The sequence below is a fragment of the Diorhabda sublineata genome, chromosome X (assembly GCF_026230105.1).
Source record: "Diorhabda sublineata isolate icDioSubl1.1 chromosome X, icDioSubl1.1, whole genome shotgun sequence".
In the NCBI taxonomy this organism is placed as follows: domain Eukaryota; kingdom Metazoa; phylum Arthropoda; class Insecta; order Coleoptera; family Chrysomelidae; genus Diorhabda; species Diorhabda sublineata.
The window spans coordinates 27,976,551-27,999,606 of NC_079485.1; the positions used below are offsets into that span (position 1 = coordinate 27,976,551).

A 23,056-nucleotide genomic window follows, 5' to 3' on the forward strand; every position below is an offset into this window, starting at 1 on the left:
ATGATAATATTATTCAGCTCTATAGTTACCAAATATATTCCAGGATGTGAAGAAATATGTGAAAAAACTTCGAATGGTCAATGTTTCCAAATGAATTTATTGAGCATTAATTGAATGGTATTTTCATAATATAAACAGATCAATACACCTTTGCAAAGTTGTTTAAAGTCGTCTATAAGTTCCTTCGAATTTCTAGAAGATAGTTTGATAGAAATTATGTACTAGCTGTTGGCTTTTTCACCGGTACGCCATTGGAAAAGGAATATTATTTAAAGAAGACAAACTGCTACAATCACTTCTATTGTTTGTATAATTCAAAGTTTAACAACTAACTTTATCTGTTTTACTACCATAAATGTTGAAATATTGATAACTTTTCATGAATATGTAATAGTTTTTCTACTTTCAAGGTAGCGATAAATTTTAATAACTAAATCCAATAAAATAATTCACATTACAGAACGTGTTCATAGAAACAGGGTAATATACGCAATGGTCTTTATACTCGTACATGAATTATTTAATGTTTACAAACCAGGATGTATCACCGCGATGATATATAAAGAAAATATATAATTGACTTCAATTGAAATTATAAGATGATCAATAGTAATTAAAAGATTATTTATAAAGCTGAGAAATAATTTCTTAAATGAAATATATCAAATTGTTTTTCAAACTTCTCCTACTATGTTTCTAAACACGTTTTTTTTTTGAATTTTTTTAAGATACTCAAACACCTCAAATTCTTTCCATACTTGAAATACTAGAAATAAATGTATTCATTGTTCTTAATATTCTATTTTGATAAAAAAATCTCAATATAGCAAAAATAATTTTCACGTGAAAATGAACATTTTCATACGTCCATACTTTTGTAGCTTGATATTATACATTATACATTCAACATTCAACAATCAAAATATATCATATGGATTAGGATAGATTGAATCATGATACTGTTTTATTCTTATTTGGCTACGAAAAAAATAAATCACAATAAATAATAACATATAATGAAGCTTTCTCATATCTGAATGTCAGAGTTGCTGTCCGTTTTTGGATCATCAATAAATTCAAATTCAGTTTATAATGATAAATATTAGTTTCTTTTATAATTTTTGAAAGACAGATAAAATTTTGACGTTTCGACTTCTTAGTCTTTATCAAAATATGATATTGACACTGACAACATGTATACAAAATAGGGCTATAAATTTCACTTAAATTATATAGATCTTTTTCATCATTTATAGCTTTTCCGTTCTTATGAATGTGAACCATTTTTTTTGTACTAGATTCCATTCCAATAGTTTTTGAATGATTATAATTGAATTTATGTTTTCATGATATTTCGAGGTTCGTTAATGCAGTTTTATTTTTTTATCGTATTGATGACCTTTTATGCTATTTTCTAAATACTGAGATTTCTGCCCTATGTAGACAGCGTCACAATTAGAACAAGGTACTTGATATTTAACACTTTGGCAACAACAGAAATGAATGTGAAATAGCCACACTCGTCAATTTGCGTTACTAGATGATGGTAGTAGGGATTAGTACGGTCCCTCAAGCAGGTATACTTGACTACTATTGTAAGTTCTATTTTGTCTGTTAGATAGTGAAGAGCACTGCGTGGGTACCTAGTTTCATTGTTTTTACTGGATACCAAGACAGAATATATATTTTATTCTGGGGTACAGAATTTAGTACTTTGATAATTTACCACATTAATTCACCAAGCACATATTACCCTCTTTGTCATCCGAATACTTTCACATTTTAAGTTCGTGTCTATCGTACGTTTCTCGACATTCACTCCTGTATTTGTAACTGTACTTCATATGTTATGTGATGTTTTAGATTTTAATTTAGTGAAATATTTTGATAATGTATTCGGAAAGTCCTTGTATATATGGTAAGGAGAAATGTTTTATGTTCTGATGTTCCGTTTCTGTTTTATTTTTTAATCGGTTGTAGTATCTGTTTATCCTTTTCTTGAATATGTTGTTTATCTTTTTTTTTTCTTTTAATGCAGTTTTCGCTTTTTGGATAGTCAAGCATCTACATTCAGGATCTGATAGTTGAATAGATCTATCAGCCAAACTTATTATCACTGATCTTTTCTGTGAGATAAAATGGTATGAATTGAAGATATTTGAACAATGAAGGTACTGGACTCTTTAGCTAGATGCTTTCGCAGGCGTCAATAAAGAAGCAGTTGTACTTAATTTTATGCTTATTACACAGTACATGGACATCCATTATAAATTCGTAATGTTCGAATGTATAATTTAGAATAATAGTTTACATAACAAGTCCCGAAAGTAGTCTTTTACTGGACGTGTGGGCAAAAACCACTTTCAGGACGTATTACGTACAATATTTTTTTTAAAACGGGTATAGTTGTACCATAAACACAATCAAATCACGTTTTCAACTAAACGTCAAAATATGTCAAGTTATTTTATAGTTCTAAATAATACAAAACTCGGTTACTATAGAAACCTATTGACCACTATCTTAAACTAACTATTTTATAATTTTTTACTATCACAATAATTTTCTGGCTCAAGCCGACAAAATGAAATTTTCTGACCTAAAAATAAACCGGAAAGTACTAATTTCTAGCTAGTTTTAAAAAAAAATCTATTTAAATATATACTATAACTCAGAAACGAGGGGTCCTTTAAAACATTTTTCTTATGTCACAGCATTATTTTCAAGTCATTTTCTCACATCCGATTTCATGCATCAACTCCTGCAATACCCTGTATAAATAGCCCCAATTTCTTCAACACTTGTTCAAATCTTCTAGACATTGTTTTTAACTGCTTTCTTATCTTATTAGGACCACCCCATTACCTTATACACTGGTTTCAAGATGGTACATTGATACGGTGTTTTGAATTTCCCTTATTTTTTTTTGTATTAGTAAGTAAGCCTGTATCTGCTAGGAATTGGGTATAAGTTCATCCTGTAGATGAACACAGATTTATATTCAGCAATGAGATCCAACACTTAATGAGATGAAAAGGTTATAAGATGATATTGGAATAATTGGGTATAATCGTTGAGTCTTATTACTTTTGACATAACACCTGTAGTCTAATTTATATTTCATTTCATCTCACAAGCCATATACTTTGAGTCAATAGTACCTAGTAATATTTTACAATATTATGAAAGCTTGAATCTGTCTAAAATATTACGATCATAATTGTTGTCTATTTAATTTGTTTTTTCTCATCCAATTTAATTTAGTGTCAAGTCTTGACAATCATAGAATAAATTTTTTCGTAGATGTTTTCCGAGATGTATTTCGTTTTATAAATGTTTTAACATCCACGTTTAATTTGATTCATTAATAATGAAATGTAATCGAGTGTATATATCTTGAAATCTTTTTGTTTGACCCGGTATAATCAGATTAAGATCATTGCGGCCATTTATGTTGAATTATTTAGCGTTTTGACGAAATATCACGAGAGTAGATGAAATTCAGGATAAAAATAACTGTAAAAGATTACCATAATACCATTGGGCATCTCAAGAAAATGTGAACATTAATAACATTTCAAACCAGTCAGTTTGATGGTTCTTTTATATTCAAATTTCTTTATATCAGAAGATTAACCAGAACATAATAGGTAAATGCGCCCGAAGAGATAAAATCAAGGATAACAATACAGGAAATAAGGCTATGTTGACACTTTTAACTCAGTCCAATTTGAAAATCAACAGCCATAGGCGGACTTTGCGTTTACAATTAGATGCTAATCTGTATTTATAATAGATACATTACAATAATATCAATCAATCAAAATGTTAAGTAACTACCAGAAAATGTTGGGACCTACATATTTAGTGGAATATATATATATATATATATATATATATATATATATATATATATATATATATATATATATATATATATATATATATATTAATTAATGAATGGAGAAATTACGATTACCATCCAAAAATTCATCTTCCGGAAGTTCTGCGAAATAAGAGTTTTTCCCTGCTATCGAATTTGCTATCCTGCAAACTATTTTCTTAAGAATGTAATCTGAGGGACCCAGATCAGGTGAATATGGTAGATGAGGCAATAAATCGTAACACAGTTTGGCTGATTTTTCTACATATGTAATCGTTCTTAAGTTCGGCATCAAAACATGTCAAGAAATCAGCAAAATATTCAGTGCAGTGGTAAACTGCACAAAAGTGGCAATTAATGTTAGAAGCGTGAAAATTGGTGTTGGGCAATGATACCAAAAGAAAATTTTAGAGATCGGGTGCCCCTCGAAATTCGCCACAGGAGGGGCATGGGGTCGATTTTTGAGGTTCCATCCCCCCGTGAAAAAGTGGAGTGAGCAATTTTGACGTTTTAATTTTAATTTTTAATTTTCCGATTTTTGTTAAAAAAACGTCAAAATTGCGGTTTTTCTTCAATAGACCGAATATATTTTTCAGGATCGAATTTTCTATACGATATTCGAGTAGTAGAGGTCAAATATGACATTTTGACATATATATGAGCTCGATATGTCGAGGTGGGGGGAAACAGGAGATACCGCAAGCTATTCAGTTTCGAGGATTTTCAATGTTTTTATACGTTTTTTGAACAATTTCTTCATTCAATTTCATCCCGGTTCATTTGGACAATTTTAAAAACAGATAACCACATCAAAATAATTCCATATGAGAGAGCACTTTCGGGATTATATTTACATAGCTTTTTCTCGGTTTTTCCATGTAAAAAATAGACTAATTAATAATCGAAATCTTTTTTTTTCCTATACTTACCTAACAAGGAAAATACTTCACGAAAACTGATCTATGAGTCAGATCTATATAAAATTCTGATAGATACTATTAGCAGGAACTAATAGTATAATTACCTCACTGACAGTTTAGTCAGCAAAAGTTAATCTTCTACCAAACGACCTGCGTCCAATATACAGAGTTTGGTTAGAATCATCCTATTGTTGAATATAATTCTTCGAAGATATTGAAAGATGTAAATTGTGAAAACAAGAGTAGAAATTGACATAGTTGTACCTCAAGTATAGAGTTATATTTAACAATAATTACAATTCTTATTCTAAAGATGTGAATTTCATAAGGAAATTCCTAAAGGTGATAAAACCTTTTAATATTTTGTTAGGTACGGCTAAGGTAGCAACAGGTTTCTTATTTATTATCTTGTCTCTTTTTAAATACTTCTCGATAGTGAAAGAGTGGCTTAATTTTTATCAAAACATTAGAATCAATATTTCCAAGATTACACATTGTTTTTTGCATTCTTCCGCGCTCCCAAGTTTAATTGATCTAATTTAATGCAGCAGCTCAAGCTGCTCACACACTGTTAACTACCAGGCCGTTGTTTTTGTATACACTTTATAACAATAGTCTATAAATTAAATACACTTTTCATCGAAAGAATAATAAAAACTAACCAATCGAAATTATATTGGAACAAACACCAGGAAGAAGGCTATTTAAATACACAAATCAGGACATGTAAACGTCCTTTTTAGATCATTTTGAAAGAATATACTTCTTAGTTCATTCAAAAACCAAATATATAGGGTGGACGACAAAGAAATTTCGGTTTTGTAGTATGAAATCATCTTTGAATCTTTGACCATTCAAAGAATTCTGCAGACTTCTAAATAAATGGTAATCAGATGGTACCATGTTGGATGTATGGGGGATGTGGCATCACTCCCCAGCCAAGCTCCAATAGTTTTCCTCAAGTTGCCAAAGATGTGTGAGGCCTTGCATTATCATGGTGGAAAACTAAACCTTTCCGATATGACAATTTTGGCCGTGTTTCTTTGATTGCATCATCCAGTTTCGTTAATCGTTGATAGTAAACATCAGAATTGATTGTTTGGTTCCTTGGAAGCAGCTCAAAAAACACCTTTGTAATCATACCAAAATGACAGCATGAGCGTTTTTGTTGTTTTTCAGTTTTCGATGTGGTTTGTGCTGGTTCATCGTGTTTGCTCCATGATCGTTTTCGACAGGACCCATTTTTCATCACCAGTAATAATTCTTCTCAAGAAAGGGTCGGTTTCATTTCGTTTAGGGTGCATATCGCAAATGTTGTTTCTTTATGTTAAACAAATTTGTTTCAATTCGTGAGGTACCCAAATATCAAGCTTCTCAACTAACCCAAGACATTTTAAATGTTTTTCAATTGTTGTCTGCGATTGATGTAGCCTCTTCGCAACAGTTATATGACGATCCTCTTCAATTATGACTTTGATTTGGTCATTATCAACTTCAGTAGGTCGACCAGAACGCTACTCATGTTTGAGGGAAAAATCTCCAGAACGGAATTTTGTATACCAATTCTGACACATGCGCTCAGTTAAACAATCAGCACCATAAATTTCACATATTTCTTTGTGAACCTCAGCAGCTTTCTTTCCTTTACGAAAATAAAAAAGTAAAATATGCCGAAAATGTTCGATTCTGTACTCCATTTAAAATTAACCTACAACTGATACCTTCAATAAAAATCACGCACTACTTAACACTACTAGCATTAACATAAGTTATTCAAAAAATAAAGCAACGCACTCTATCAATAAAAAGATTAATAAGGAAGAAAGAGTCAGGAATAGTCCACAACAAGCCCTAAGAATTTTACAGATTCAACGACTTCAATGGTGGTGTTATTTAATAATAGGCTGCAATGTATTTTGATATGATAAAACTTTAGTTTTAGAAACGTTGAGAGAAGATTAGAATTGCACCATGAGTTAAGGGTGATTAGTTCACTAAATATGGTCCTATGAAGTGCCGTGAGATCAGGGCTGCTTCAAGAGAAATTAGTGTCGTCTGCAAATAGACATATTTTACCACTAATGTCTAGATAGTACTGCAATTTGTTAATTAAAATATTATGATTAACACAATCGAAAGGAAAATCACAAAAAGTTGTTGCAGTGGAGTGATGGCTATTTAGGCTGTTGCATTTATTACTTTAAAGCCCATATTAATGGGTAGGTAGATAGTAGAAATATCTGTAAACAAATCATAACCAACCATAATTACTGGTTAATCGAAAATCAGTGCACATAAATAGTGTATGTTACTTCATACTGGTTTTTCATCCCTCCTGTAAAATGATTCAAAACTGACTTGAAAAGTTTTGACAGTAAGTCGACGCTATGTACTTCATGGATATAATAAACTCATACCAACTTCTTCATACTGACACGTTCATGTAATTACTCAATTTAAACAATTTCAATTAATTCATTGTGTGTGTTCACTGTATTTTATGTTTCAAATTGCAAACAGCCATTCAATATTACTTTTTAATTATTCATATAATGAAAGTTTCCTTTTTTCATGTTTCATGGTATTTTTGTTTCAGGCGTTAAGCGGTTTTCTAATGATGATGACACAAAATGGAAAATTATTGTATATATCGGATAATGCTGCAGAGTACCTGGGCCATTCCATGGTGAGTGTTTTACAGGTGAGCGAACTTTTTGAGCTTTCTAAGCTTAAGAGTGAGCTTAATTTATCAAAATCATATTTTATTATCTCTAATTTATGAATGGAATTTTTTTATACCTTCAACTAAATGGGTTCATTATAAGAGGTAAGGTAGGTAATAAATCATTGTAGGAATGACTCTCTGAAAATCTGCGTACGAGGTGAATCGTTAATTAATTTAAACATGATGTAACGATAGAATTACTTTAATAAATCACGTAAGAATGAATAACAATTCAAATTTAACTTTGTTATTATAAAAATTGCAGGTTTCACTCTCCATCTGAATATTTCAACGTAATATTTGGATTCCTCTTCCTCTTTATTTGTAGTTGCAATAATTACCAGATAAAAAAATTTTACTAAGCTCTGGTTGAAAAAAATTTCTAGTTTGCCTTTACAGATACCAATAAATAAATCGAAAGTTCAATTTGTTAATGAGTACAGGGCTATTTGATAATGTAATTCACAAAGAATATATGCAGTATCATGGTTAGGTTAGGTTAGGTCATTAATTAATTAGTCATTAACGAATTTATTGAAAACAACTGTATCAATCAACATTTACACTTCGCTGTCAATTTCGTCTCCGTAAGTTGCGCTGGTATTTCACATTTAAATTCTTTTGTAAATTTGTTACAAGTATACGTAAAATTACCAAAAGTTTTACTAAAAACAGGTAAACGTAAAATTACCAAATACGAACTATTCTCGATACAGAGTGTCTAAATAATATCCTAGCAGGGTAAATACAAGTGGTTTTGCTACTATTGCCTCGTACCTGGATAAATACAAAACAACACTTTTATTCAACTCAATAGTTGCAAATTTTTGTGCTTTGAAGACGTTCAGGAACCTTATGATTCAGATGCTGTTGGAAAAAACCAAACTGATTTGAATATCGATTATGAAATTATTGATAATAAAGAAGGAACTTTCCATTATTTTTATGGTGACACCACTCGTACTGTTTTCCGTACCTTGCACAAGATTTATCCGGCAACGAATTAAGAAGGGCCTTTCTTCGGTGAGATCAGGTGGCGTGGACTCGAGTGACTCTTCATCGCTGAAGTTTTCTTTTTCATCATCATTCATTGTTATTCATTAATTTAGACAAAACTTCGGATAAAACAAATAATTTCAGAAAATTAAAACTTTAAGGTTATACAAAATCAGTGAAACTGTCAACTGTCAACAATGAAGTGGCTAGAGTCATATTTGAGGAAGTTGTCTACTCCAGAGCGTCCCGAAAGTGTTTTGCAGTCACTTTCACTACATGGAACACTCAAAACGCAACTTTCGGTATGTAAATGAATACAGATGGCGTCATCTCTAAAAATATATTTTTAATAGATGAATTTGAAGCGAGTGAGTCTGTACAAATTGCTATCTGATTATAAGGAGGAGTGATGAAATTGATAGCTTGTAGAATACTAAATAGTTCACCTATATGAGCACAGCAAATTGGTGGAATTAAAGATAATTTCAATTTCAAATCAGATCATAGTTGCAACTGGTTATTTCTTTGAAAGAATTATAGATTTCTTGTTTGGGTGGTGAGTGTTTGTCGTATCTCGTAAGGGATGTATTGAATTTAAGAAGATCAATGCTCCATGGTTGTTTGTGAGTGGTCTGTGCTATCGAGAAGCTCTGATAAAATCAGAATTGTGGACGAAAATATAATAATGATTATATTTGTTGAGTAATTGAGGAAAATAGTTTTTGTGTATAAATTAATGCAAATTAGTCATGACAATTTGAGATTCGCGTCAGTTTCTACTAAAAACATTGCAATTTCAAAACCATATTTGGGTTCAGTTGACCTTCGAGAGATTTAGCTTTATTTTTACACTACTGTATATAAAGGAGTGATGATCATTTTGTGTAATCACAAGAGGCATAAAAATAACTTCAGTGTCGAACAAATAACTTCATTTAATTATTATCTTCACGGAATATGGAATCCTGCTGTGTATGCTTAGGGGTGTAAGAGATAAGGCTACTCATTATAATGCTCACATTTATACCATCAGGAGTGCGAATAAACTTATTGTACCATTGCCGCATCAAACTTGACGTAAGACTGTATATCAAGTTTCTAGATTAGTATACACAAAAATTATAATCTAGAGTCGCTTCTATGAACTTTCAAAGCAATTTTTAGGGCAAAATTGTTTTAATACAGTTGGAAACTACATGTCTTCCAATTATGTGTTGCTTATTTCATTCTTATATACATATCACGTCAGAAATCTAATTTGATGAAAATTGATTTCGCTTTGTTTGAATTTTTTACTTCAGGATACTCATTTATTTACTAGTGGGTCTACACAAAATACTTATTGTATTCATATTTATTAATAAATCGTATAGTATCGTATTGAGCAACGGATTTCTACTTATTTGAATCTTAACTGAAAACGAAGAAACTGTAATATGCTTCGGTTTGCGAAGCAATCTCTGTATCATATTTTATGTATCCGGAAATTTTTACTTTGCTAGTATTATGAATAATCCCCAAAAACTATTTTCGAAATTTTCATAATGAAGTCACATAAATTCTATGGCCGAAAAAAGAATTTAGGAAATCATTCTGTATGGAATATCCTTAAATAAATTAAATGGGACACTTAATAATGGTTTTTATGAAATAAACAAATAATCATAGTCATAAATTATTTTAAAATTACAATCATATAGAAATAGACTTCTTAATAACAATTTTTCTACTAATTATTTGAATGATTTTCATAATCCACTATTTACTTTTTATAACAAAGAAAAACAAATCATAAGCTCATTATGTTATCTCAGCTAAGTATAATGGATAAACAAACATTCGTAACAAAAATGTCAAGAGCTGTGTATGAAGGAAATTATAGATTTAATCAAAATTTGACGTTCGTTCATTCTACTTATGTCTGGTTCAATTCAGATATATAATCTCATAATTTGATTGCCCTGTATAAAACGTCTCTTGTCGGTAGGGAACCTTATGGTCTAACCGACAAGCGATGTTCCGGATTTAAATCTGTGACTGTATGACTTTAAGACCGGCCGATTCTATGTCATCAACATGAGTGACGGAGCATTTTTCGTCTTATAAATACGTCCAGCATGCCACCATCCATATTCCCAACGAAATGATATATATTTCAAGTTTAATTCTTCGTAATTAAGACGTTTAAAAAAACATTGTTATTAAACAACTGCTATAAATTATCTTGATAACTGACTCAAATGATATGATATTAATATGGTAATCACGTCTATATGGTTGAAAATTTTAGCAAGAAATTTTTTGCGTTGGTGTTTTTATTTCAGTTAAATAGTGTTGTTATTAGACATTTTAAGTAATAAATTTAAAATAAAGACTAGAATCGAAGTAATGTAGTTCATAAAATAATATATTAGAACGAACGAACTTTTCGATATGAATTATGAACAAAGTTTTACCATAAATTCATTTTATATAACGTTTATATTGTTATTTATAATAACAACAAATTCTAAAATGGGGTCATTTCAAAATTGTTTTGTGTTACGATAATACGTTAATGCACCGAAAGGAAGTATTTCTAATTTCTTTTTCAGTATTTATACTTTTTTTAATTCCACTTTTATCCCCCCTAAATAGTTCTTTATTTAGTTTCATTCCTTCATATTAATACCAATAATATAACTTCATTTTATTGATTCTTAAAACAACTAAATCTTCTCCATTCTATATTTTGCCTAAAAAGTTTCCGATCTCAAACTGAAGATGTCAGCAGTTATCGATATTAGGACGGGATATATTTACTCATACGATGAGAGATTCTTACTAGCATTTAGCCATTTTGGACGCTTAGTTGCTGTTTGACTATCGTGTAGGTGAGTCATTGTGAATGATTTTTCTGAAAATGTTCTGTTTTTAAAAGTCTGTGGGCATACGCAAAGAGGAGTTAGACACTGTGTACGGTTACTCAGCACCATCATTTACTATCGTAAAGTTTTGAGTAGGTGAATTTAAACTTCGCTGTATCAGCTTCACTGACAACAAACATTCGGAACGGCCTAGGACTGCGACATCTTTAAAAAAGTTCAACAAATGATACTGAAAGACCTTCTAATTAAACTCAAAAATATAGAAGAGGCTAATGACATATTAAAAGAACGCGTTTGCCATATACTGATTGATACTGATAATTACGCTTGCGTAAACTATCTGCGCGTTAGGTGCCACATTTGCACACAGCGCATTCAAATGAACATTTCCCAAGCTTTATTGACGTGGTTCAAACGAAATGAGTTGCTAAATGAAATGAAACCTGGATCCACCACTACACTCCTGAAATGAAAAAAACAGTCAAGACATTGGATTATAAAGGGAAAACTTTCTTCGTAAGAGATAAAGGCGGTTTCAAGGGCCAGAAAAGTGATGGCGACCGTTTTTTGCGATAGTCATGGGATTGAGTTCATCGTCTGTCTTCTAAATGAAAAACAATAACAGGAGATTGTAAAACATCATTGGTTGATAAGGTTAGGTTAGGTTTCACCAATTGCCAAAAGCGACTGCATTGGAAGAAACATGGATTGCTTTTCCTTCAGGATAAGGCACTTTCTTACACTTTGGTGATCACTATGACTATAGTTCACAAATTGCACTTCGAATTAGTCGACCACCCACTGTATTTACCAGATCTAGCTTCCAGCAACTTTTTTCTGTTCCCCAGCATTAAATTTTCACCTGCATACATAAACGCCTATTTTGAGGAGAAAGTCGGCAACTATTATTAGTTAGTTAAAAAGGTTTGAGCATTGCTGAACTAGATCCATAGAGTTAAAAGGTGACTAAGTAAGTTTAATTATGATAATGATTTTAAAAAAAAATCTTGTCTTTCTGTTTATTCGGAAACTTTTCAGACAACCCTTGTAGAAATATATATAAATGCTTCAAGAATAAATTTTTTTTCATGACTCCACCTATAGATGTAAAAGTAATAGAACCAGCTTCTTCTGACAATGATATACCACGTACTGTGGTATAGTAGTCACTTCCGATTTAATTATTCTAACATTCAAGTTTTTGTAGAAATTAATTTGTTATGGACTTTCTACTGCAATCGAGAAATTCAATAAAACCTCGAAATTGCATCGAATTCTTCTTCTACCTATCTACACGAATCAAAGTAAATTTCAGTAAATTTGTGATGGCACCCTATTTAATATTAATTGTTCACCTCATCTGAGTATCAGTTATTTATATATTCAACTCAGGCCGAATACCAGTTCCTGGGGAAAAGTCTCCTACCGGGTTATATAAGGTTATGAAATTGGCGACGAACTTGGGGCTGTAGAACTGCGGGAAAAACAGATGGAAATTACGGAAGAAGGAACAAATAGAAAGAACAGATTTGATCAAAAGGATCTTATGCTTTATATTTTTCAAAATATAACCAAACAGGAATCTGCTCTATTCTATTCGTTCTGTTCCCCAAATAAATAGAAAATACAAATTTATATGGAAACTATCATACAGAATTTGCTTTAAACAAAAGAAAATCCATAGTGATAATTGAAATTTTTGTGAGCACAATGATAAAAAAACAAGGAAAAACTTACCAGCGAATGTAAAGAATAAAATCCCCACAAATTTTACTAAAATTTACTTTAGATAGGTAGAGGAAGAGTTCGATTCAGTTTAGAGGTTTCATTAAATTTCTGAAATAACAAATTAATTTCTTCAAAAGCTCGAATAAATAAATCCGTAAATAAAAGTGACTACTGTGCCATAGGACTGTTGATAAAATATCGATATGTCGAAATATCGATATTATTATTTCGAAATATCGATATTTATTACTAATATTTTCTTGGACGATATATCGATAGTTCGATATTGAAATATCGATATCGACGGTCGATATTTTTTTAAAATAAATTTCTATTTTTATTTTTTTTTTCGTAATTTATTTTATCTACAAAATCATCGTAAACTTAATCTACCGTATTTTATTTATGAAAATTAAGTTAGCCGACATTCAATAATTATTGTTTTTTTTTATTAATCAAAAATTAGAATTAAAAAACTATTTTTCAAAAATTCCAGGTATAATTTTTAAAATTTTCTACTCGTGAAAATATGTCACAGCTAGTTTAGTTATACCACTAACGAATTTATTAAAACAAGAAATCGAACAAACTAAAACATCAACTGCTATTGGAGCGTCAGTACAAAATGATTTATTAAATGGTATTCAAAGTAGATTAGTGCTTTTACAAGATAACTCTTTTTTGGCCAAAGTAACTATCTTAGATCCCCGCTTCGAAAAATTACATTTCATATCAGCATTGTCTGGTGCTAATGCATTATCCGATCTATCAAAAAAAATAATTGCAGAGCACAAAATAAGAGGAAATCGTTCACCTACTTCATCATTATGGGATCGACATGAAGAAATGCTTTTGAAAAATATGGCCAATGCCAATGAAGTTTCTGGCAGAAGTTTTGGTACAATGCAATACAATGGATTAAAGCAGTATTTAGATCAGCCAAATATTTCAAGGTCATCAAACGCCCTGAAATTTTGGATTGATAGTAGGCATTTTACTCCCATCCTATCAGAAATAGCACTTAAATATTTACTTTCTTCTGCTACATCTGTAGCATCTAAACGAGTTGCTTCTACAATCAATCTTTTAGTGCCTAACAATCGTAGTAACCAAATAACTGAACATATAAAACAAAGAGTATTTTTAAAAACTTTTACTGAAAAATATTGGTATACATAATTGTCTTATTTATATTTAAAATATAATTACTAAGAACTATAACCTAATACTTATGTACATTCATAATTTAATTTGTTTAAGATAAGATAAATCTATTGGACTATAAATTGTGTAATCATTTTTAAGCTGACTTACGATTTTTTTTTTAAATAAAACCGATATATCGAAATATCGATATTTTTTTTCGATATATCGAACCCCGATGTTGATGTATTGAAAAATATCGATATATCGAAAATCCGATATTTTAAAAAATATCAACAGTCCTACTGTGCATACGTGAGCAAAGGAATAATCAAAATATTTGAAGAAAAAAAAGCCGAATGGCATGCTACTCATCCTTTCAATGACGAATTCAAATAAAGAGCTGCTTTCAGTGTTTAAATGTCTAAAATTAAAAGCTAAAATTACTCTACGGTTTCTATTTTATAAAAAATTAAAATATGGAAGCAAAGAAAAAAATTGTAAGAAGTAGTAACTCCTTTCAAAATCATATAGCACTACACCACTGATATAGAATCTGTAAAGTACGAAAAAAAACCAATAACGATTAGTCAACAATCAAAGTTTATGCTTATTTATGAGTCATATTTGGATACTATTAGAATATCGACCCAAATATAAAAAACCAATAAGCAATTATTAATGTTACCGGTTATTATTATTTAATGACAGAAAAGGTTATAGAAAATTTACTATCGACATAGTGAGTATGTTTATTATTATGCAATGAAATATATTTTCGTCAAGAATCAGTCACGATAAAAATGAATTCGAAACATAATCGATTTCAAACTGTTGAGAATAAACAGTTCGTTGTTTAGTTAGTACAGAAGAAAAACTATAGATTTACGAGGATGGTCCCATCATCAGTAAATACAAAAATTTAAAAAAAATATATATTTATTTTTCAACGTAATCTCTTCTATACTTTTCCCAGCTAACTTCAATAAGATCGATTCTCTTTTTTTTTAATAAGAATTATCAAGCTCGTTGATAATATCTAACTGCCGATCACCATTATTGGAAAATATTTGATCACTGAGTAATTTTTTTAAGTTTGGGAACAGAAAATAATCCGAGGGGGCTAAACCTGGCAAATAGGGTACATGAGATGGCAATTCAAACTTTAATTAATTAATTTTGGCAATTGCAATATCGGATGTGTGAGCTTGTGCATTGTCTTGATGAAACAACACTTTCTTTTCAGCTAAGGCGGCAGTTTTTGGTTGCTTTCTTCACTCAAATGTGCAAAAATTTCGAATTATACTCGCTGTTGATAGCTTTTTCTTTTTTAAGGTAGTCACTGAAAATTATTCCTCGCGCATCCCAAAAAAATCGACGCCATGAGCTTGCATGCAGATAGAACGGTCCTTGCCTTATTTGGAGCCATCAGTTCCCTCTTGGATGAACTGATGGACCCTCGTTTCATCCATGGCTCAAAAATTCGGCTTTATTTGCCAATCACTCGATAGAAGTATCTTCACGACGCTGTTTTTGTTGTATTGTGAGCAAACGCGTCTTGCGCACAGCTTTCTCATGTCCAAATTTTCAGTTAATATGCGATGTGTCACACTTTTTGAAATGTCTACTATATCTGCTAGCTCGCGCACTTCCAGTCGACGATCATCCAGTACCGCTTTGTGGATTTTTGTAGTCGTCGCCTCATTTGGTCGACCACTAAGATGCTGATCTTCGTACTGCCTCGTTTAAACTCTGCTACCCAACAGTTCAGCTTTTATATTGGTTGGGCTAAATTTCTTTCAAATAAAAGTATTGTATCACATAACGATAACCAATTTTTTCCACGTGTACAAATTCACTGAAAACATTCACTGTTAATCACTGCGAAATTAAACAATATGGCATCTTCCAAATTGAAGCATATGCTGTATAGATTATATATTTTTTAATACAGTGGTATATTTCAAGCACCATCTCTAGGTCAGGCTTGGTACTTCTGGGATTATCCTTGTATGTAGACAGATTCGTTCTAGTTTGGAGTGACTGTTTGGAAGACTATTGCTTACGGAGTTTCTCCAAGAAGCTAGCGATAATGTTTTACCGTGGCGTTCACTGTCGCCAGATTTAAATCTCATTAAATATATGTGGGATATAAATGGGAGAAAACTATGCAATTCATGCCATCCTCCACAGACTCTGGCGCAGTAAATCTACGAAGTCAAAGTTGCTTGGAACGAGGTACTAGAAGTAGACATTGACCACCTACTTTTGTCGACGTCTAGATGTGTTTAGGATAGTATTTATACAATTATCAGTCTTGATTTAAAAAAGGGCTCTCAATGTTTACCTCATTAGAGATTTCCGCGGAGTCTTAACATTTATGTCAATCATATTGGAATATGCTAGGTCATATGTTTGATGTATGTATAATGAAAAAAATATTTTATATGATAAACTCGATTTAAGCTCTTATTCAAGTTCTCTGTTAGCCCTTAATTTTTCTAAATTCGCATTAAACTTACAAAAAACTCGGAGTGTCTAGCAGATTGGTAAGAACGTATAATCTGTATGCCTAATATATATTATTTATTTCAGGAGGATCTTTTAATTCATGGAGATAGTGTGTATGATATAATTGATAAGCAAGATCACCAAGCAATCCAATGTGAATTGGGACGGCCAGTAAATACAGGATCCAACAATAATCCTAGTGATGAAATTCGGCTGTTTTTATGTAGAATGAATGTTTCTAGGAATGCTAGGCGACAAATGAGATTTGGAGACCAAAAGGTAAGTATGAGAAAAATCACTTATCCCCGATGATACTAGTTGACTAGTAATCAATATACGATAAAAATCGACTGACGAATTGATATGATTCTATTTAGTTTTACCAAAATTCTTCAGCTCTTATTTTTGAGATTAAGAGATCGAAAATAACAATTTTTACTAATCATGATTTCATGATATCATTTTCTTTCGAAGGCTATTGCAGATTCTCTTTAGAGTAACACAAATTGTTACAATTTTTATTGTTGTTGAAATCCAAATATTACCTCACTATTAATAACTGCCTGAAGCGTAAGAGCAAAATATAGATGTGGGTGTGCTTTTATTAACACAAAAAAATGATTGCCTAACATAATTAATTTAATTCACAGCAGTACCAATGTCTCGTGCCGCTTGTCTTCGCGATAAACAAGATTTTACATTAAATTGATCAGCAATAAAGGAACTTTCGCTTTACTCCGTATGGTATAAATAACCGATGGACCTTGTATCTTAAGCGGCTGATCCGGATCTGCCTTTCACTCTGCAGTATTGTAATTTTGGCCCACCTAGTACAACCAGTAGTATTCCCACCCACACCTCAGAATAGTTACCTTAGACGATATCTTTCAGAATTGTTGGCAGTGGTGTTACATATTTTGTAACAAAAACAAAACTAATACTTTCGTTAACCAACATATCCAGTGAAAAAGCACTAGAAGTGAAATATTCAATTGACGTAACAGTTTTCGTGATTATAATAATTTAGTTGTGAATAGATAATTTGCATCGTTTGTGGAATTAAATCTATTTTAATAATTTTTTCACGTGTTTTTTGTCCAAAAATCTAATCAAATTATTTCAAAATCATTTTTGTTATAAGGTTAATATAAATAAATCTTTTTTATTCTAATAAACAAAAATGTAGCATTTCTTTGTTCATATTAGAGAACTACGAGGGCTGATCCCGTTGCTTCAGCCCAGGTCCATTTATGAGTCAAACATGGTCGGAATTCGAGAGTCACATCTCAGTATCAAAATGGATTCTGTCATTTACCGTTATTAAATATATGTGTCGTAGGCGAGTTACCGAACCAGGCGTTCTACAGAACAAAACATTTTAGGCGAGAGAACCGCAGCTGTTAAACAGCCGATCGGCTACTCGCCTGGAATTCCAGGCGTTCTGCAAAACGCCTGGCTTTCTCAGGCGAGTTACCGAACGGCTCGTCGAGTATTGCGCAACTCTCCTGGAATGTCAGGCGTTTTGCAGAACGCCGGAAATGACAAGCAATATGATCAATGATAATGAGTGATGAATAATAAAAACTATTAGAATTTATGTGTAAAATTATTTATTCAATTACATTTGTCGCGTTTTTGTCGTTGTTGTATACAAAAAATTTATAAAAATCAAGCCATAACAACTATTTGTCGAGTTAATTGTGCAGTACTATTTATTTTTGCAAGGCCCCGATTGGTGACAGTGACTGTTGCATTTGACATTTGCTTTTAGGCAAGAGCAAACTTTTGTAGAACACCTAGGTTAGGTTAGGTTAGGTTAGGTGGCGTGACAGACGATTTCATAGCGCGACTGATACGTTGTCGCATATACGAGAAGCAAAACTCACCGGCAGTTTGTGTTATTATTTACTTCTGGCAAACAGAGAGAACTGGAAAAATCGACGCATCGAATTTTCGATTTTACGTATGAAATCAAGTGAAATTACGTGTTACGTGCGAAATGCCGCATGATAACATAGAGTAATAAATTTTTTGTCAATAACTGCGACTAGATTTTATTATTCGTCATTCCTTATATTGCTTGTCATTTCCGGCGTTCTGCAAAACGCCTGACATTCCAGGCGAGTTGCCGAACGGCTGTTTTACAACTGCGGTTCCTTAACTCGCCTAAAATACCAGGCGTTCTGTAGAACTAAAACATTAAGTTCACGGGTTGAACCGCGTTGGAATTTTAAAAATTCTCGACGTTTCGACTTTATTATCATGAGAAGGGTGAGGATAGGGTGGTTATTCGTTCATTGGTAAGAAGTGATTTTAATCCACACAATAGATCACCCCTTTTCTTGGTTGATTCCAAGGCTACAATCTACCTAGTAAGCCTTGTTGTCTGACCAACTCTTTCTAACCTTCTTGTATGTATAACTCGTCATTTGCTTATGAACTGCGAAGTTACCGTGTCCTGGTGTGTCCTCTAGTGGGTTCACCATCATGGAAAAATATTTTTTTGTTTTCTGTTTTATTGTGATTTTATATTTTTTATAAATGTTATAATAACCAAACTTAGCCTAATGATCTTGTTGTCTCCCGTTTTACTTTACCTGTTGTTCAATGAGTGTCTGCATATTCTGCAGCGTACTCAATAGCTCAGGCGTTCCTTGTTCTGCCGAAGCTGGCGTTTTATTAGCAGCTAGTACGTAGCTGCCTTCTGGTTGAGTGGTGTTCGTGACTTGTTTATTTTTCCTGTCTTCCACGGGTTTTTTGTGCAATCCCATGTAGTTCACCAGGTGCTCACCTCCGCAGTTTTTGTGTTTCAGATTCTCTGTTCTGCTGAGGTTGTTTTCCGCCACCCTGTACGCTCCCGCGCATGTTACGCAGTGCTTGTTCATGTTGCACGTGCTTTGTCCGTTGTGGCACCTGTAGCATTGTATAGGTCCTGTTCAACCACATTTATCTTTGTGTGGCACATGTATCTGCGGGCTCTATTACTACCCTAAATATCGGTAGTAATTTTCGGCTGCTGTTGGCATTTTTTTGTGTACGACTCGTGAGTTGCCATACTTTTTTGGGTTTCAGTCCATTTTTCCTCAGCTCGATTTCGAAATCGGACGCGAGGATGTTTACAGCCAGGTCTTTGATGACTAGCTTCCTTGCTTTATCTTAGTTTAGTAAATACGTGTACCACTCGATCTCTTTATACTCGCTAAGGAGCATTTTCATTTTGTTGAAATCCTCTGTTGTTGCTGTGGTTATTTTCCCTGTGTGTGGAGTGGATACCCATTTTGTAGTAGGGAATTCGTGCTTGCAGATACCGAAATATATGTAAACAGCGCCTGTTTCAATGCCTCTTCTAACAGTAGTCGCTATTTAGTCAACATGCAACGTGCATTATATGTTCATTTCAGTATTGCACTCCGCGATGATGCTAGAAATCGGTAGTTGATTGTCGATTAGTGATATTAAACTGATGGGATGGGAAAGGAGAAAATTTTCAATGGATAGTAAGGATACTTACTAGCAGTCTACTGCCAGAAGACAAATTGTTGTTTTATTTTATTTCCAGCTGTAAAAAATGGATATTTGAAAAAGTCAATCTGAAAGACGGCTTGTACTTTTCATCCTCATTCAGTACATACATAAATAACTGAACCAAGCTATATTTAATAATCAGTGATAATAATAAACTTCGTTGTACTCGCTTTTAATAGACATATCTATATGTATTCATAATTTTGTCAAATATATCGCTTATATCACAATTATAACTGAAGCAATAAACCACTCGAGCTACGCTATCATTAATTTTTCATCTGCAGACATACCTTTCATAGAAATATATTTTATGGAACAATTAATGCTTGTTTATAATTAACGGTATTGCCTTTTTGTACTTATATAATAAATATCGGCGACATTAACAGTTGATCATAATGTGTAAATGACACCGTTTGTATCTTGATTAAACTGCCTCGGAATTAATACGAATGTTTTCAACACATTTGCATCTACGTGTTGCGTTGGAAATTGCTTACATCGGCATATTGTTGATAATGTATCAAAAATGTATCATTATTCAATTATTTTATCCTACTATTTCAACTAGACAACACTTTTATTTTTGGGTACGTTTGTTTGCTTTATTATTTAAACATTGAGTTTATGTTGGAAATTTTTACTAGGAATCAACAAAAACTTATCATCTCTTATTTATGAGCAAAATTGAAGGCCTACTGAACCATTTATTCAGTAAAAATTTTGTAATGAAGTATTATGTGGTCTACAATTCGTATATGTCTCTAGGGTTGATTTTTTCCGAATCTCGCCCTTTCAAATGTTTCTATTTGATATAAAAGAATTCTCACAAGACATGAGCTCTATACTGAATACACTGTTTACACCACCACCATACCAACAATCACAATTACACTGTCTGACGCGCGTTTCGATGACCAAGTTATCGTCTTCAGAGACTGAAGACAGTTTACCTTCAGACAGTGTAATCGTGAGTGTTGGTATAGAGGTAGTGTAAACAGTGTGTTCAGTATGAATATCACCAACGGTTTCAGAAATTCTAGCTTAGATGAGCTCTATAGCTCAGCTCTAAGGGATCGCTTTTTATTTAGGTTAGGTAGATCATTATGAAGATCAATGAACAATTTTGTTCTATCCTATATTACTATAAATGTCTGTAATCTAAGTCTTACTCAGTAGAAGCCTACAATTATTATTATTTATACTAACACTAATATGTAACATTACTCACTTAGCCCTGCTTTTACACTAAGCACTTAGATGATTAACTCAGAGGGCTTTGTCCTCTTCAGTTTCCTCTATAGGCTGGTGTTGTCGAGAAGCAGGTTGCCTCGATGTTCGTGACTATTTGCAAATTTAGTGGATACCTACCTTACAGAGTCTATCTCCATTTCCCATGCAGATCGTTATTTCGTAAGTAATTATCTAAGAAAAACACATTTTCTGCCAAAAATAAATTTTATTCATCAATGTAATCTCCTTCAAGAGCAATACAATCATTCCAACGCTTCTCTAAGTTCTCGATGTCGTGCTTGTAGAAGGATTTTTCTTTTGCCTCAAAATAGGCTTCACGTTTCGGCAATTGCTTCTTCATTTGAGCTGAATTTCTTACCGGCGAGCATTTTTTGAGATCAGCGAATAACCAGTAGTCACTAGAAGCAATTCGAAGTGTAATTAGTTCAATTTAACTATCGTTGCCATCTACTTGTGAATCGGTGCATTGTCTTGGTGAAACAGTGATTTTTTCTTCGAACTATGAAGTCGCTTTTCTTGATTTTTGCATTGAAACTATCCAACAACTCTATGTAGTAATTGTTATTGATTATGTCTTCCTTTTGGAGGTAGTACATGAACAATATTTCATGCGCATCCCATAAAACTAAAGCCATGTTCTTCTCAGCTGACTATTGTGCCTTCGGACGTGGTTCACCGGCTGCAGTCCACTGAGATGATGATCTTTTTGATTCCGGAGTGAAGTTCTGGATCCATGTTTCATCCACTGTCACATATCGACGCAAAAAATCTTTTTACGTGTAAACATAGCTAACCACTGCTCTAAATCATCAACACGCTATTGTTTTTGATCGACCGTGAGTAAACGCGGCACCCACTTTGAAAAAATCTTTCTCGTGATCAAATGTTCATAAATAATTGTAAACACACTGCCTTCTGGTATCTTTACGGCCTCAACTATCTTACGCAATTTCAATTTACGATTAAATATAACCAATTTGTGGACTTTTTGATGTTTTCTGGAGTAACCACCTCAAGTGGAAGACCAGAACGTTCACCAGCATCGATATCTGTACGACCACGTTTAAATACAGCAAACCAATAACAAATGTTTTGAATCCATTGTTTTAAAAATAACAAAAGTAGCTTCACTGAAATGGCCGTCACTTTTTTCTGACTGATCAAAATGTCATGAAATTTTAAACATAATCTTTGGAAAGCTGGTACTTCATAAACGTTATATGAATTTGCCAATGGCAGCGCCATCTGTGTGTCAGTCACACGAGTTATTGAGTGATGGTATAAGTTTGGAGTGAGCTAAGTCTGTTGAATTTAGTGATTGGGAATTTTTTGATTGCTTGTAGTATTGCATATAATTCTGCAGTATATGAAGAAGTTACCGGTTTGAAATTAAATTTTAATAATGTATTTGTGCTGCTCCTACAATTGGGAAGCGTCAGTGAATATCATATACCTGGTGGTTTCGGTAGTTTTCCATTTATTTAAAAAAAAAAGACTGTTA

At 32.4% G+C, this 23,056-nt stretch overlaps 1 protein-coding gene across 1 annotated transcript in view; it reads left to right on the top strand.

The window, feature by feature from the left end:
* The window catches only part of LOC130451071 (PAS domain-containing protein cky-1), a 228,265-nt gene that overhangs the window by 184,468 nt on the left and 20,741 nt on the right, over nucleotides 1-23,056 (top strand). Inside the window, exons 5-6 of the mRNA XM_056789868.1 lie at nucleotides 7,400-7,489; nucleotides 16,858-17,052. Coding sequence (XP_056645846.1) covers nucleotides 7,400-7,489; nucleotides 16,858-17,052 — 285 coding nt within the window. The remainder of the gene's footprint in view (nucleotides 1-7,399; nucleotides 7,490-16,857; nucleotides 17,053-23,056) is intronic.